Here is a 15,111-nt window from a genome sequence, read left to right on the forward strand (position 1 = left end):
AGACATCCCTATACCCTCCAGCTCCAGGCTTTGCCAACCAGGGGTTCACAGTGGCAGCCTACACTTGGGTGAGCACCGGGAGAAGCAGCTCATGCAGCAGGGCTACACTGTGCCTCTGAGGGCAGATGGACACCTCAAAACCCCTGAGACTCTCCCCTCTCCAGCACCATGGGAGCTATGGGGGAATTAGGGCCTGGATTTGTCTCAATGGCGGCACATCTTTATTTCCTCCATGTCTGAGTGTATTGCTCAGTGCTGGTTGCTTCAAACATTCTTTATTCCAGGAGGAGATTAGCGCTTACAAAAGACACTGGCTCGTAGAGCAGAGGGGCTGATAAGCTCTAGGAAGATAGCCAGGCTGTAGGGTCATGCTGGGTATGGCAGCCTGCAAGGATATGTGCCCAGGTTCTCAGACATCCTTCACCTTGCAGTCTTACATCTTCATAGCAAAGCTTAGAGATACCAGCCCACAGGCCTACTCTGGAACAACACTTTCCTTGAAAGACTCATGGTCATTAAAATATAAAGCTCTGTCTACACAGAAAAACTTAGCTGATACCTATACACACCTACAAATAAGTCTGTATAAGCCATTATGCAGATTCAGGAAAAAAATACTATTTTGGAGTGGTTTAAATGTTACTTCTAAGTAGTCAAACTGAGACATACAATGATCTTTTTTACGTTACACACATACCTCTGCTACTCAGCAGATCTACATCAAGCAGCAGCAGATCTACATTCCGGCAGCAGATTACATCACGCACTTCTGACAGTGTTTGACAAAACCTGAGGCTCCTCTAGGTGAGCTCTAGTATGCCAAAGGGGTGGTTTAGATGTTGCTGCCCATTTCTGCCCTGTGGAGGAGAAAACACAGCAGTGGGCAAGGCTGTCCTAAACCCTAATTAGCCCAGTGAACATGTGCCACAGCCTTCAGGCTCTACATGTCTGTCCAGAAAACCTCAAAAACACAAATGTGAACTGAAGGTAGCAAAAACATGGATGATTTTATAGAGAACCCAGAAGAATGGTGTTAATTATAGCTGAACTGCACTATTTTTGTCAGTGGAGAGTTAGTTAACTCAGATGCCCACAAACAATGATTTTAAATTGTCTCAGCATCAGTGGCTGGGAAAGGAGACAAGTCATTCCACATTGCTACCTGTGAAGCTTGCTTTGATTTTTCCCAGATACTGGGGAGGCAGGCAAGGGATACATCTCTTACAAAATTTTGACAACTGTGGAGTTCCCTATGAGCTGCCTTTAAAACTCTGCTCCTTGACAGCTGAGCTTGCAGAGCCCAAAAGCACCTGACAGAGCCACAATCCTGGTCTGGGCAGTCACCCAGTCTGGTGTGAGTGGTGTCTCACTCCCACAACATGTAAGACATGAAAGGATATTGCCATCTTTTGCCTCCTGAACCAACCTGTTCCTTAATAATCTGGTACATTATGAAGAAAGAACTTGACTCCAAATCCACTAAAGCATAAAAGAGAGAAAATATTGTAAATTCATTTAAAAAGTAAAAAAGTAAAAAAACCAGTAAAACAAAAATATTTTTTCAAACCTTACTTTTACACTCATGCCAAATTTAATCAACTCCCTCTATTTATATCTGACTTCTCTTTGAGATACCCAGTTTCAACCTTAACTGTATGTACTTGCAGCAATGTTGTGTAAAGAAGCAAGCTTCCAGCCTTTCAGATCTTCATGCATCCAAACTATCTGGCTATGATGGATCTGCAAATGCTCAATTTTAAGCACCACGGAGCTCCATCCCCAGGTCTTATGTGCCTATTTTTTGGCAGATCAGTGCTTGGAGAAAGGTTTTTGGGAACCAACTCCATATCACTTCTTCTCATGCACAGTAAGCATATTGACAGCGGTGTATGGGGGAAAACAGCACCAGAACTTCCAGATGTAAAATCCCAACATGTGGTTTCTGGGAGATGGTTCTTGGGAGAAGCCCAGTCCTGCTGCTGTCTGAAGTACATTGAGAAACACCTGAGGAGGAGAAGAAACAACAAAAACACTCACAGCAGCCATTTCCTAGGCTAGAAAACAATGGAATTTTTATTGAACAGAGATGGCTCATAAACACGCTCAAAGGAGTTCCACCTGCTGTTCAGCAATATTCATTGCCATCTGATAATAACCTATGGGGGCAGCTGTATAAAATAGGAATAAAATACCAAATTGCTATATTCATTAATAACTTTGCCTTCCAAATACAGAACTGTAAGTATTTCAAGTCTGAAAATAGACCACAATTGTTAGCATTTAAACCAAACCTTTATGATAACAAATATACAAAAAAAGGCAGTCAATATATTAAACATTTAAATCAATAGCATACATTTCTCAGAGGTAAACATTGAGCAAACAAAGCCACCAATGATGTTCAGAAATCAGGTAAAAGTTTCAAGGTCAAGCTCCAAACACTGTAGCTTTTCTAAAGCCATACTGGTATTACACTTTTATCTAGCCCCTAAATTGAAAACTATGTAGCATGAACATTTGAAAACATAACGATTGGCTATCCGGCAGGAAATTTTAAGTTCCTTAAGTCCTCGTTGTATTTATATTGAAGCACCTGCGGAGACAGAGGGCAGTAGGAGTTAAGCACTTTGTTTTTTGCAAGGTTGGGGTTTTAGTTCTGTTATAGATGAGCGCAACACCGTCCTCATACCAAACACGAATTCCAGCACTGGCAAAAGAGAAGTATTGGCCTGACAAACTGCATGAAGAATCAGCCTTGCAACTGGCATTGAACAGAATGGGACTTGCACACCTGCCTATTTACTGAAAGCCTGTGCTGTTTCTACTGCACAGAAAAAGTCTCCTTCAGTAGTTGATCTAATGCCTGAGTTTGAAAGCTTGGGATACATACATACGCTCAAAAATAAGGTGACAAATTTACTATCAACAACTAATAAAAGTTTGTATTGCAATATTGCTCACAACATAAATGTACAATTTGCACAAAACATGGCTCTTCAACATGAATATTTTGCAAGCTACAATATATATATAATATGTATAATTTCTTTTCTTAAAGAATTATATGCCAGAGTGCATGCAAAGAATTTCAAAGCAGTAACACAACAGGAGCAATCACTTGTTTACAGGTTACTGAAACCATTCAATACAGAAACACTGGAATATTAGATAACAGACAGACAGATAGGTAGATGTATGTACACACTGCTTCTTCAGGAACCTTCCCATGTGACACCCAAAGTGTGGGCTCGTTATAAACTCAGACCACTAGGAAAGACAGCTCCAAAGAGGCCCCTGAAGATCCTCCACACCCTTTGACCATACATCACTTCTGTTGGAGATGACAGCGAAGGAGGCACTTGTCCTTTAGCCAGGAGTAGAGGCAAGCAATCTTCTCCGTAGCCAACATCTGTTCCAAATCCTGCTCCTTCGTTTCCAAGCAGTGGGTGGTGAGCATCTATCCATCCAATGTTTTGGCTGGTCTCAAGCAGTCTCCTGCAGCCTTTACAGTTGGAAATCCAAGACTGGAGAACATGGATCTCCTAAAGAGCAGGGCATAGCACTGCCATCATTCTAATCGGATATGTACAAGGAATGACATGTATCCTCTGGTTTAAAATTTACATAGAATATATACAAATAAAGCTATTCTATCAAGGTGCAAGTTTATTATTCTCTGGTGTGTTACAATGAAGATTCCTTAAAAAACCTTTATACAGACCCACCAGGAGAGTTTACACAAAGTTGACATTTTGTCACAGTTCATTATGTAGGCTTTGTTCTGCAAACTCCATAATGGAAACTCCCATTGCTTTCCCTTGGAGTTCTGCCTATGTACAGGACTGGATTTGGTAGACTACAGTCATGTCTAATATAATTTCCTTGACTCCAATACATTTTAAACTGAGGTGAAGTGGCACCATGTGTTTTTGTTTTTTTTTCCAGGAAGTCATCAATCTCTGTGAAATGAGGCAGGACATGTAACTGGACATCAGGGGGTTGCAATTTCTGTGCCCAGTCCAGCTTTTCCTGGTTTTGATGGGACTGTGGTATGTGGAGCTAGCACAGTTTGGCCCTAAGGGTATATCTGTAAGTCCTTGGCACTATTTTATGCTATCTGATGATAGGCAAGGCCCTCAAAAAAATTTTAAAAAAGGCCTCAATGCAATTTACTAAACAGCAAACATCAGACTGATCCACTAAACAGATGGATATGGAATGCAACTTGTCTAAAATTAGAATGGTTGATGTTTTCTTAGGCAGGTCTAAATTCATAAAAATCTTTCCCACCCCACACAGGCCTCATTCTGCAGCATGTAAATATATGATGCTTCTAATAAAGTCATTGGAAACGCAAAGCCTGTGATCAACGGGCAGAAGGAAAGCCTATCCTCTCCCATTTCTCTTTGGCAAAAACCTCGAGTAACATAAGTACATGTTTATGATCCCTGCTGAAGTAGAGGGGCTGTGTGCAATGACAGCAGGAGTTGGCCTTCCGCCCTTCTGGTGTACCAACTGCAACTGTGCAGATGACTGGATGGGAAATTACATCTGCTCGTGCATTAAAAAACCATACAGCCTTGCAGTAACTCCCATTACAGATTCCCACTGACTTCATGAGAGAGAGAGAGGAACAGACTTTAACAAGTGCATGTTCTGCTCCACTGGAGTTATGTTTCTCAAAAATCTTTCTCTAATATCATTTTCCTCCATTTTGTAACTTGATTATATCAAGGCATTCAGAGTAGAGGCTTTGCACATGTCCTCTCAAGCTAAGGTGAGTATTTCACACAAGAAACAAAGATCTGGTTAGTTTTTCTCTTTTTCAGAGAAATACAATAATAAAAAAACAACTTGCTGGTTTCACATGCTGCCGTCCCTTTGTACAGCCTTAAAAAAATGACATCTAGCAATGACAAATGAATCGTAATCTCATTGGAGATTTTAAAAGGATCAGCATCAGACAGAGTGGGGTCTAAGATAACCTAGGTGCACTTGGACAAAATGTGAGAGTGCTGCAGCAATTTTAAAAAAATCAAATGAAATTAAATACAAACACACCTATTAAAATAATGTTCAAGTTTTGGACACAGTGGACAAAAGCTGCCACCTCAAATTATGGCTGAGCTCCTCTATTTTTAATACATTCCCTTCTGAGTGCCCTCATTTAGTGCCTTCAGTGGAAGGGCTTGCTCTGAAACATTAACAGCACACAACAAGCAATTTTCAAAAGCATGTAACAGAGTCAAGAGACTGACACCTTTGAATGAGCTACAGATGCCTGTCTTTTTGAGGAAAAATATTTGGTTCCAGAAACATTTGTGTTTCTTAGCTATAATCTTTCTCTACTGAAAAACATCTGCCATCCTGCTGTTCATACTCTGTTATTTTATATTTACCCATCATAAATGGATAAGCAAAAGGGAAGAAAGTTTTACCTGTGTTAATTATAGACGACCTCAAACATGCCTGTGAAGCCACAAATCAGTATTTAAGCTACAGCTGTGGGACGGAGGACAGTATCTCTATGTTTGTTGATGATTACTCTCGGGTTATGTGATCTTTCATTTGCTTCTCAATAAAAAGGGAAATGAAACCTTCCCATAAAACCCCAACAATAGATGGCAGCAAACAAAAACCCAAACCCAAATTCATAACAACCATAACAAATGCAAAACAATCATAACCATTCCTGCATTTAGATTACACAAATTAGGAGTCTGCCTAAAACCAGCAAAAAATCAAGATCAGCTCCATGGTTCTGTACTGTTGTAGAAACCATCTTATTTTTACCACATCCTTTCCTCTTGTTTTTACTTCTCTTTCCTAGCTTTAAGTTCAAAGACATCTCAGGGACAGGTGAGAGGGGATGTGAAGAGGGAGAAAGGAAGTAAAGAACTGTCCCACTCACAGCGTTAGCTCTTCTGTCTTTTCAGGATGCTCACGCTGGGATTTCCCCATTTAGCTGCTGCTTTCCATTCTAAACATAAAGGCACAAACCCAGCCCTTCAGAAGTGAATCAATTCTCCATCTAAAGATCGGGACTGTGCTTTCTAATTACAGATATGCATTTGGCTTAGAAAGTGCGAGACACGCAAAGACTTCAAAGGTGACAGAGTATGAAAGAGAGATGGAAAACAGACCTAATCCACAGACTAAAAAAATCAATGAAAAGGCTTCCAGCAATTTTAATGGGGCAAATTTCATCGTGCTTTCATGTTTGGTTTGCAAATTTTTGTTATAGTAGAATCTTAACTTGTATTTTTCCTCAAACATTCATATATTCTTAACATGTAAATTACTTCTTGAACCCTATATCAAATATTTATAAATGCTAAACTAGGTACAAAGTGAAACGCATTTGGGAAAGTGGAGCAGAGGGAGGTTTAGCTGCACTAATGGATATTGCATTAATGCTTAGTATCAAGGAAGGCTGACTGCCATTAACAAGAAATCTTATTACAAACATGATTTCACGCCTCATAACATATCCTGTAGATCTATTTACTGTCCATCTCTCTCTCTCTCTTGAACATACACACAAAGATAACTACAGACAGAAAATCCAAAGCATTGCATATACATAGTCATTTCTTCTCAAGTTAAAAAAAGCCCAAAAACAACACACAACCCCCAACCAAAAAACACAACACCAAAAAAATCTCAAACAAGCAGAAAATTCACAGCATGGCTCATTAGAATGAAATTATTTTACCATCTCACTTCTGTCATGAATGACTTAAGATACTTTCCAGACTTTAACCTAATCAAAAGCCTGCTCTGAGGATAACTAATGCACAAATGACATTACAACAAGCTTCCAAAGGAGCAGGGCTGAAGGACACTCTAGTAGCCCACCTGTTACTGGGGGGAGGGGGAAGGGAGTGTTGAGAGAATGTGGTATTTCCTCTGGGTTTTTCTCTGCTGCTCTTCAAAAAATGCAGGATCCAGATCCCTTTTCTCTGTGACAGTTGGCAGAGCGAGGAGTGGGGAAAAAGAGCATTGACCATATCTTGGAGCTCTAAACAGTGGAGATGCATTATTCAACCTTCCACATAATGCCGGAGAGATCAGTAGAAGGAATGTCCTAGCTTGCAAAGTGGGATTTACTTATTTATTGTATGCATAATGCTCAGGAACCTCTGTTCCCCACTGGTACAGCACATATGGCTGTACAACAGCTGCGATGCTCAAGAGAAATATGGACAGGAAGCAACACACTGGTCGAAATGCACTGATGGGACTAAAATAGGTCAAATTTTTCTAGTACTAACTGGAATTTAGCCAGGAACATGAGGTCAGGTCAAAAAGCTCTGAAATACTTTCCTATAGTTCTTGCATTCTTCAATGGATAGACTCACAAACCAAGTGAGACTGCACATTTTACCATGTCCCCAAATGGCATAATTAGTCATTGGCTCAAAAATTGCAAGGCAAAAATCAGTTTCCAAGGCATTGAACCGACTGTCCCAAATTTGTCTATCAGTCTAGACAGGCCTGAGCAGGTTAAGCAGAGTATTTGACCAAGTGAGTGCCTGGATGCTGGCGAAGCAGCTTTCACTCTGATGAGGCTCCAGAGGCTTTCTGTGCTCCTTTCTACTTTCTGCCCCAGTGAGGCGCAACCAGCACTGGGACACAAAGGGTTTTCAGCCATACTGAGGGGCAAATCTCAGCTTGCAGATGTGCTGTGAGCTCTTTAAAAGCTATGCAGAACAGAGAGAACCAGACTTTGGAAAGGCTTGTTTGAAAGCCTCTCACACAGTAAGCTACAGGATAGTCAACTTATCCACTGCTGGGAAGGGGAAGGGCTAAGGCTGGACTCTCTTGAATCTGTAGCTCAAACAAGTCCAGATGTTTTGAAACATGTTAATCTGTCCCTGACAGAATATACGAGATGTTGAGGGTTTGACCTTAATTAATTAAAATGACCTCCTAGCACATTGGATTTTTCTAAAGTGGCAGTCTTTTTTTTTTTTTTTTTTGGTTCTGAGCACCTCTATTTTCTAATGTGGCTTATTGTAAACCATAAATGATTTCTCATTGGGTATTTCAAAGAGGTTTTTTTCCCTGTCTTTGTTTGCTTTAGAAAGGCAGTAAGAAACAAGATTGCCTCTTACTGCACTGGGCTAAGCTGAGTAATGGAAGTTTTAATGAAAACACAGCAGCAGAGATGATGGGAAGTGGAAAGACCAAAGTTAACCACATGGAAAGGGGTTCAGGCAAAGTCACTCTTGCAGCTGCAGCGGTGGAGATATTTATGAGGACAAGTAAAAGCTACCACCAATTGCTAGAGCTCCATGGTCATATCTGAGTATGGGACCAAGCAAATCCTCTGTGTGAGCACTGAAGAGACTGGAGCCAAATGGGCTGATTGGGAATGTCAAGCAAGTGGTGAGAGACAGGGCTGCTTCCTCTCTTCCTCCCTCCCCTCCCCCTGGATTTCATGGAAACTCTGAGTTGGAGAACAAATGAATTAGAAAACAGTGAACACTATACCTCTGGAATCTAAGGCAAAGATTTGGAGTTATACATTCAAATTTTTGTACCTAGTTCTCTTCCCTTACTAAGTCTTCTTCATTAGTGTGCCATCCAACATGGATGCCTAAGCAAAGCATGCCCATTCACATTGTCATCACCTCTACAGGATGAAAGAAGAAAGCTGTAAGCCCACAGAAGGGTGAAAAATGCCTCTCCAAAGGAAAAGAAACAAAAAAATTGCTGTTCTGGTACATCCACATCAAGTAGACAGATTTAGCCAACTAAACAACATAGTATGCAAACCACAAGATTTTTGTAGACTTAAACCTATCCAGCCAGTGCAACCTCTCTTACCTCAGTAAGTTGCTGCTATGTCTCCTAGGTGTTTTAGTGACAAGCAGTCCAAGCAAAGCACAAAAAGCATCATCTAATGAGATTACTGACTTTGAAGAGGTGAGATACCACATTTTAACCCCTCTGCATGCATCCAAGATAAATACACACTAGGCTATCCATGGCTGTTCCATGCAAGAAGCCTTGAACAGAGGTGAAAGAACGTCAGGTTAAATGGCAACAAAAAGAAACTGAATACCCTCCTCCTACCCACACTGAGCTTGCTTCCCCAGCTCTTAGCCTGACTGAAGGCAGCTGACAAATTCCCATTAGTCTCTGAGGGTTTCCTGATTTTCCTTCTGCTTTGGGCACCACATGCATCATGTTTTCAGCAGTGGTCTGTCTTGTTGAAGTCATGGATCATTGAGCCACAGCTGAAGACTTGTCTTTGCTGTTTTTTGCCCTTGGAGGCCAGTTACAAATGGTAGGTCAGGTGCAATTCTATTAAATGTGATAATCTGGTCAGAGCAGGCAGCCTGGATTTTCACCTACTGAAAACAAAGGGCTTTACCTCAAAATAAATAAGTTAAATACTAACATAACATTAATTTTGCTATAATTGCTATAAGTGTGTGGAAGATGTGATTGGAAGTACTGCAAGTTAGAGATATAAATGTTGTGCTTATAGGTAGACATATAAAATTAATAATATTCTCATCTATGGGGTTTCAGATATTATTTCAGGGCTATTTCAAGGCTAACTTCCTGCAAGCTAGTTCATTAAATGTTAGGACAAATCCTAAGCAGCTTTTTTAATGCTTATATATTTCAACATCGCTGGGCCAGAGGATGAAAGCAATATCAGGCCCTTCATTTCTGTAAAGCAGTTGCAGAGTCTCACATGAAAGACACTTTGTCAAAGAAACTAACTTGAAGTCTTTGACTTCAGGTAACTCTCATTCATCAAAAAAAAAAATAAAAAAAAAATCCAGTAACTTCAGAGGCAACTTTAGTGAATGCAGTCTTCAGGCTGTCATCTTTCAGCAATATTTTTAAGACAGAGCCAGCTCCTGAGGGACACTGAATACCAGCAACTGACTTTGACTAGTTCTTTATGTTCCCAGCTTCTCCCAGGATTTAAACTATGGACAAGAATGGCTTTTTTTCTGCGATGGCCTAATCCTTGCCTTGAGTATGTGGATATGTTAACTTTTACACCACCAGTATTTCTCTGGAAGCATGCCTGGGTCTCCACAGACCTTGTTGCATTGCATGCTGTAACAGAACCCTCCTCTTATTTTAGACAGGTACAGGTGGGAAGAGGAGATGCCCTTTCTTCTTTTCTCACTGCAGCACCTCAGAGCAGTTTATTTAATTACAAACTGAGGACTTCCCTTTTTCTTTTAATCTTTAAAGAGCAGCACATGGTGCTGTGCTTTGAAACAAAACCAGAATTTCTGAAAGTCCCCATCCTACCACACACTACAGCCCATCCAGGACTTGTGCACCATTTGGTATGAAGGCTGTGGACATTCAGTGGAAAAAGCCTCAGTGTCAAAAGCAGCATGTGGGGGATTCAGCAAGCAGCTCTCATTAGTGCAAATAAGAGCCTGGCTACTAAGCCTTCACACCTTTTTAAAGATGTTTCCTCTGTCTTTAATAGACATTTGCACAAATCTACTCTGGAGCTGAAGCCAAGCAGGTAAAAGTTTTAGCTGGGGAAAAAATAATCTTAGCCATTAGAGCCCTGGCCCTTTTCCAGAACAGAGAGCATCTGGCCACCAGCTGTGTTTAGAGGACAGCAGGCATAAGGAACAGATCAGGGGAAAATCTGAGAAAGAAGTAGACAGTGCTGAAATTTGTAATGAAAAGAATACCAGCTTCATCTGTGATGTCCAAAACCTTTGCCCTCCTACATTCCCCATCCTTTTCTCTTCCCAGCTCTTGAGCCCATTATTGGAAAATCGCCCATTCAGGAGAACACTGATACCCTTTCTGGGCTTGAGAAGGCATCCGACAGGGCTCTAGAGCAAAAAAACTGGGAAGTGTGGAAACTGGCAGCACGTGAGGCAAAGTGGAAATGTGAGGAAATTCTGGAAACTAAGGGAGGACCGTGTAGAGACAGAAGGAAAGATCTGCCATGAGGCAGGGACAGGATGTCTGCAAGTCCTCAAATATTACAGCATGGATTAGTATAAAAAAGACAAATGGAAAGGCACCTTCACTCATTACAGGTTGGAAAGTTATGATTAAAAAAGAAAATCACAAGTTTTTTCTAAGGATGTTGCATTTTTTTCCATTTCACCAAGACTGGAGGCAATATTTTGCCTCCAAATTTGTAAATTATTGCAACTCATACAAAGACTAAAGGAACAGAAGGCTTTTTGTTTTCTAAGATGATAACACCATGTCTCAAAAAAATGCTAATAAAATGCTCTGTTGAAAAGAGCCTCATCTGACAGGGATGGTATTCATGGACACCCACTGAAACTCACACTGATTTTCAGATTAAATTGACAACAGAGCCCTTCCCCCCAGCCCCAGATTAATGGAATGAAGAATCCATGCATGAAGCCATGTATAATAAAGCTTGGAGATTATGAAATAGGCTAGAAGACAGGATCAGAATTGCAACTGATCTTGATGAAGTGAGGAAATTGCCCCGGTTAGAGCAGAACAAATCTAATAAAGAGAAGTTGAAAGTGTTATACTTTGAAAGGTGTAGTAAACAAATGCACAAATAAAGATGGAACTCCTGGGAAGGCAGCAGTGAATCCCTCAGGAATTATTAGACAGACTGGATCAAAGTCAGCCATGGGATGTTCTTGTAGAAAATATCTGGGGATATATTTTCTGATATGCTTTACATAAACCACAGAGAACAGTTACCCTGCTTTGCTTATTACTGTATAAAGCTCCTGCTGCAGTACTGAAAATGTGGAAAATGGGAAGTCATGAGGGGACTGACAGCAAAAATCAGAGACCTAGAAAACACTAGCAAAGGAACTAGCAAAGACTATACTAGTGAGGCAAATAAGATAATTCCTTTCATACACAGAATAACCTTAAAAAAGAACTTGTAAGATCATCTGGTTTTCCTGTCAATCAGGGCATGAAGGAAAAGTGACTCGATTGGCAGTGAAGAGATTCTGAATAGTCTCTTAGGAAAACCTTCGGATTATGAGGGTGGTGAAGATCATGGATCCCTGTGACTGGATGTTTAAGAGCCTGGCAAGCTGCACATTGTCTGACATGGCTCAGTTAGACCTCACTCAGCCTCACATCAGCAGAGGCACACTAAAATCACTTTCCAAGCTCTGGTTTGTGGATCCACAACAGTTTGCTGGCTGTTTCTAGGAGAAACGAGTGCCAGGGTTACACAGGCTGGCTCTTCTGCTGACAAAACTGATGGAGGTCACTGGTCAAAAAAGAATTGAAAATTATGACTCCTATTTTAAGGTTTCTTTCAGCTATACATCTATGATGTTGGGATTTACCAGCGTTTTTAAAGGGAAAAAGTTATTCCTGTATAAATCCATAGCCACGATCCCTACCTGTAACATTTTGGATGACAACTTCTTGGGGTTTGTCCTCTCCTACCATCTGCCAGACACCAGCAAAGTGACAGCAGTGGGTGCCACGCTTCCAACCATCTTGATCCACAAGCCCAGGAAGGAGCACATGGGGACACACGAGGGGGCTGGCACAGCTCTGCTGCAGATGGATGCTGAGTGTGTTTGGAGGCAGCTGCTCTCTGTCACATCTGCCTCTGAGTGCCCAAACACAGTGACCACTCCACATACAGCCACCAAAGGCCCTATTAAGCCCTTTATTGATGAAAGAAAACTACTGAACGTTACCACAGATACTCTCAACTCACCAGAAGAAAGACTAGCATGGAGTTATCAGTGTTTCCTTCCTATTTAAGATCACGATTATTGTTTGAAAAACTTTGCTATTTTAAACCATGAAGCTGCAGGGTGAGGTCTGCTGCTACCTAGTTATCACTAGCATGGAAGGATGGGCTTCCATGGATGAGGAAGCACACCAAACAACAACAAGCACCCCTGTGTGTTGTTGCTGTTGCAGCAACTACGGTCTCGCGCTTCTCTACAATTGCAACACAGAACTTGCCATTACTTAAGTGTTCCAGACAACATCTTGTGTCAACATCTATGCAGGAAAAAAAAGTGTAATTGACTGACATGTTGTGTCTCTGCAACATTATTGGCAGTTTAGGTATTTTGTAATTTGTTGCAGAAACTGTACAAGACCAAGCATAAAGGAGGATTTACACCTTAGTCATAAAACAGCTTCCTACTGTGTTGATAACAAAAGCCAAAACTGTGTTTTCTGAGCATGTCAAAAGCTATCAACATGGAAGGGCACCTGATGTAGATGCTTCAACAAAAGAAAAAGAGGTTAACATTCACTGTCAAAATAAAACTTCTAAATTTTCTGAATGGCAGTCTAGAAAGTAAGTATATTAATGTCACTTTGTCATGGAGAAGGCAACATCTTTGCCTACTTCTTGCTGTGGCTTGCAGAGACAGAGCATCAGGAACGTTGTGGCACATAGCAGATTTGTCTTGCTAACAATATGCTGCAAAATAAACAAAGCTTTGACATTTTAAATCACACCCCCATCCCACCCCACCCAAGCCCTGCACTTGTAGATAACCTATACATTCTCAGGATACAGTGAGGAATCATTCTATAGTACATATTTAATTATAATTTAAAAAAGTCTAACTCGGACAACAATCTCTGGCCAGTAGCAAAATATCCACACATTACTCAAGTAAAGATCTGTTATTATCCCTTCACTGCAACAAACAGAAATCGGCACCTTGAGAAGGAGCTCCAGGGGTATCATATCACACCCAATCGCACCAAATAAAAAAAATATGCTAATTTCACAAATGAAGTTTGACAAGAAGTAACATTGCATTTGTCTTGGCGAAACAAAGCACGAACGTAACATTTCACAGGTACAGCTACCATGCAAACGCATGTTTGTTGAGTTTGTCATTGTTTTTAACCCCAAATCACGAGTAGCATGCAGTTCTTCTGCCCCCTCCAACTACTATATTAGAGATAGTCTGGGTAATGTACCTCTTTGGTGTAACCATAGCCTGTTAGGCAAGATTATACCACCCTAGGAAAGAATACAAGCAAAACTTGATCATATGTATGTTTACACAATGTACATTTTACCATTTAAAAAAACAAAACATGTTACATAGATTCTCAAACACAGCTCTGTTGAAAATGAAATTTTAAGCTTAAGAAATAGTTTTTAAACTACAAGGCCACCCCATTTTTTATGAACAATTTAAAAAGTTCCCACCCCTAAAAATCTGCCAGTATATTTCCTCGACTGCAACAGTCTTACCCACTCTCTAATACAGCTGATCTTTGCTTGACAGCAAGAACAGTTCTTACATTTCTCAAATGCATGAGATAATGGACTCCGGGATAGATACAGTTCTTAAATGTGTAACACTGGAACAAATCTGACTTAAATGATTAATTGGTCAATTCAGGTGTTCCCCAGCACTACCCTTCAAGGCAGGGGCTTCTGCTGTTCACTGATGTGAGTTCTGGCTTTTGTTGGCATCAAGATCCACAAAGAGGCTTATGTTCAGGATTTGAGTACAACAGCAATTCACCAGAAACTCTTGTACCCAGTTTGCTTAAAACCATGGAGGAACTTGGTTTTCTGTATTCTGTCATCCAAACAGGGAATACAGCCCCAGCGCAGCACCTTTGGCCAAAACAGAACTATTTGGATGCGAAGTAGAATTTCTTAAATTTTCTTTTTTGTAGTCGTTTAAGCAACTGCAACAGGTTTAAGCAACTGCAACAGCAGACTTAACTTGCAGGGTCTTTTATCAGAGGGTTACCATCTTCCTCAGCTTTACACAACGGAGCCCTTTGAAGAAGACAAATGAATTGACTGAATCCTTGTGGCCAACGTCCTCTGTAAGTCCTCTAGTACATTTTGACCAGATGTTTCTCCATTCTTGTCATACAACAGCTGTTTGAAAGCTTCATTTTCAATGAGGACCATCATATTTTTTAGAAAGTAGCCTTCACAATAGGAAGATAGTTCTGTGACGCCGAGAAACTACAAGAAGTGAAATTAGAGAAAGATAACCAATCTGATAAAACCCAATCAGCAAATACAGTGCATAAGAGCTGCACACAAACAAATACACAAGCTCAGCCTTTTAGATAGGCACAGTAACACTTACAGATATGAATGCATGGAGAGGAAGGAGTTAATCAAACAGTATT

The 15,111-nt window shown here is 40.7% G+C and overlaps 1 protein-coding gene across 5 annotated transcripts in view; it reads right to left on the minus strand.

Annotated features, from left to right (window-relative positions):
• Positions 1 to 1,547: 1,547 nt before the first annotated feature.
• Positions 1,548 to 15,111, minus strand: part of BTBD11 (BTB domain containing 11) — a 183,302-nt gene continuing 169,738 nt past the window's right edge. For 4 of the 5 annotated variants that reach the window (XM_039380790.1, XM_039380791.1, XM_027715040.2 and 1 more), the window contains one exon: positions 13,521 to 14,941. In XM_039380790.1, the coding sequence (XP_039236724.1) occupies positions 14,732 to 14,941 (210 nt within the window). In that variant the 3' untranslated portion in view covers positions 13,521 to 14,731. Of the gene's footprint in view, positions 2,005 to 13,520; positions 14,942 to 15,111 lie in introns of those variants that run through there. The other variant, XM_039380789.1, reaches the window with a different exon arrangement.

This window comes from Pipra filicauda, unplaced genomic scaffold (assembly GCF_003945595.2).
Source record: "Pipra filicauda isolate LSUMZ 115617 unplaced genomic scaffold, ASM394559v2 scaffold201_size1378038_pilon, whole genome shotgun sequence".
Taxonomy (NCBI): Eukaryota; Metazoa; Chordata; class Aves; order Passeriformes; family Pipridae; genus Pipra; species Pipra filicauda.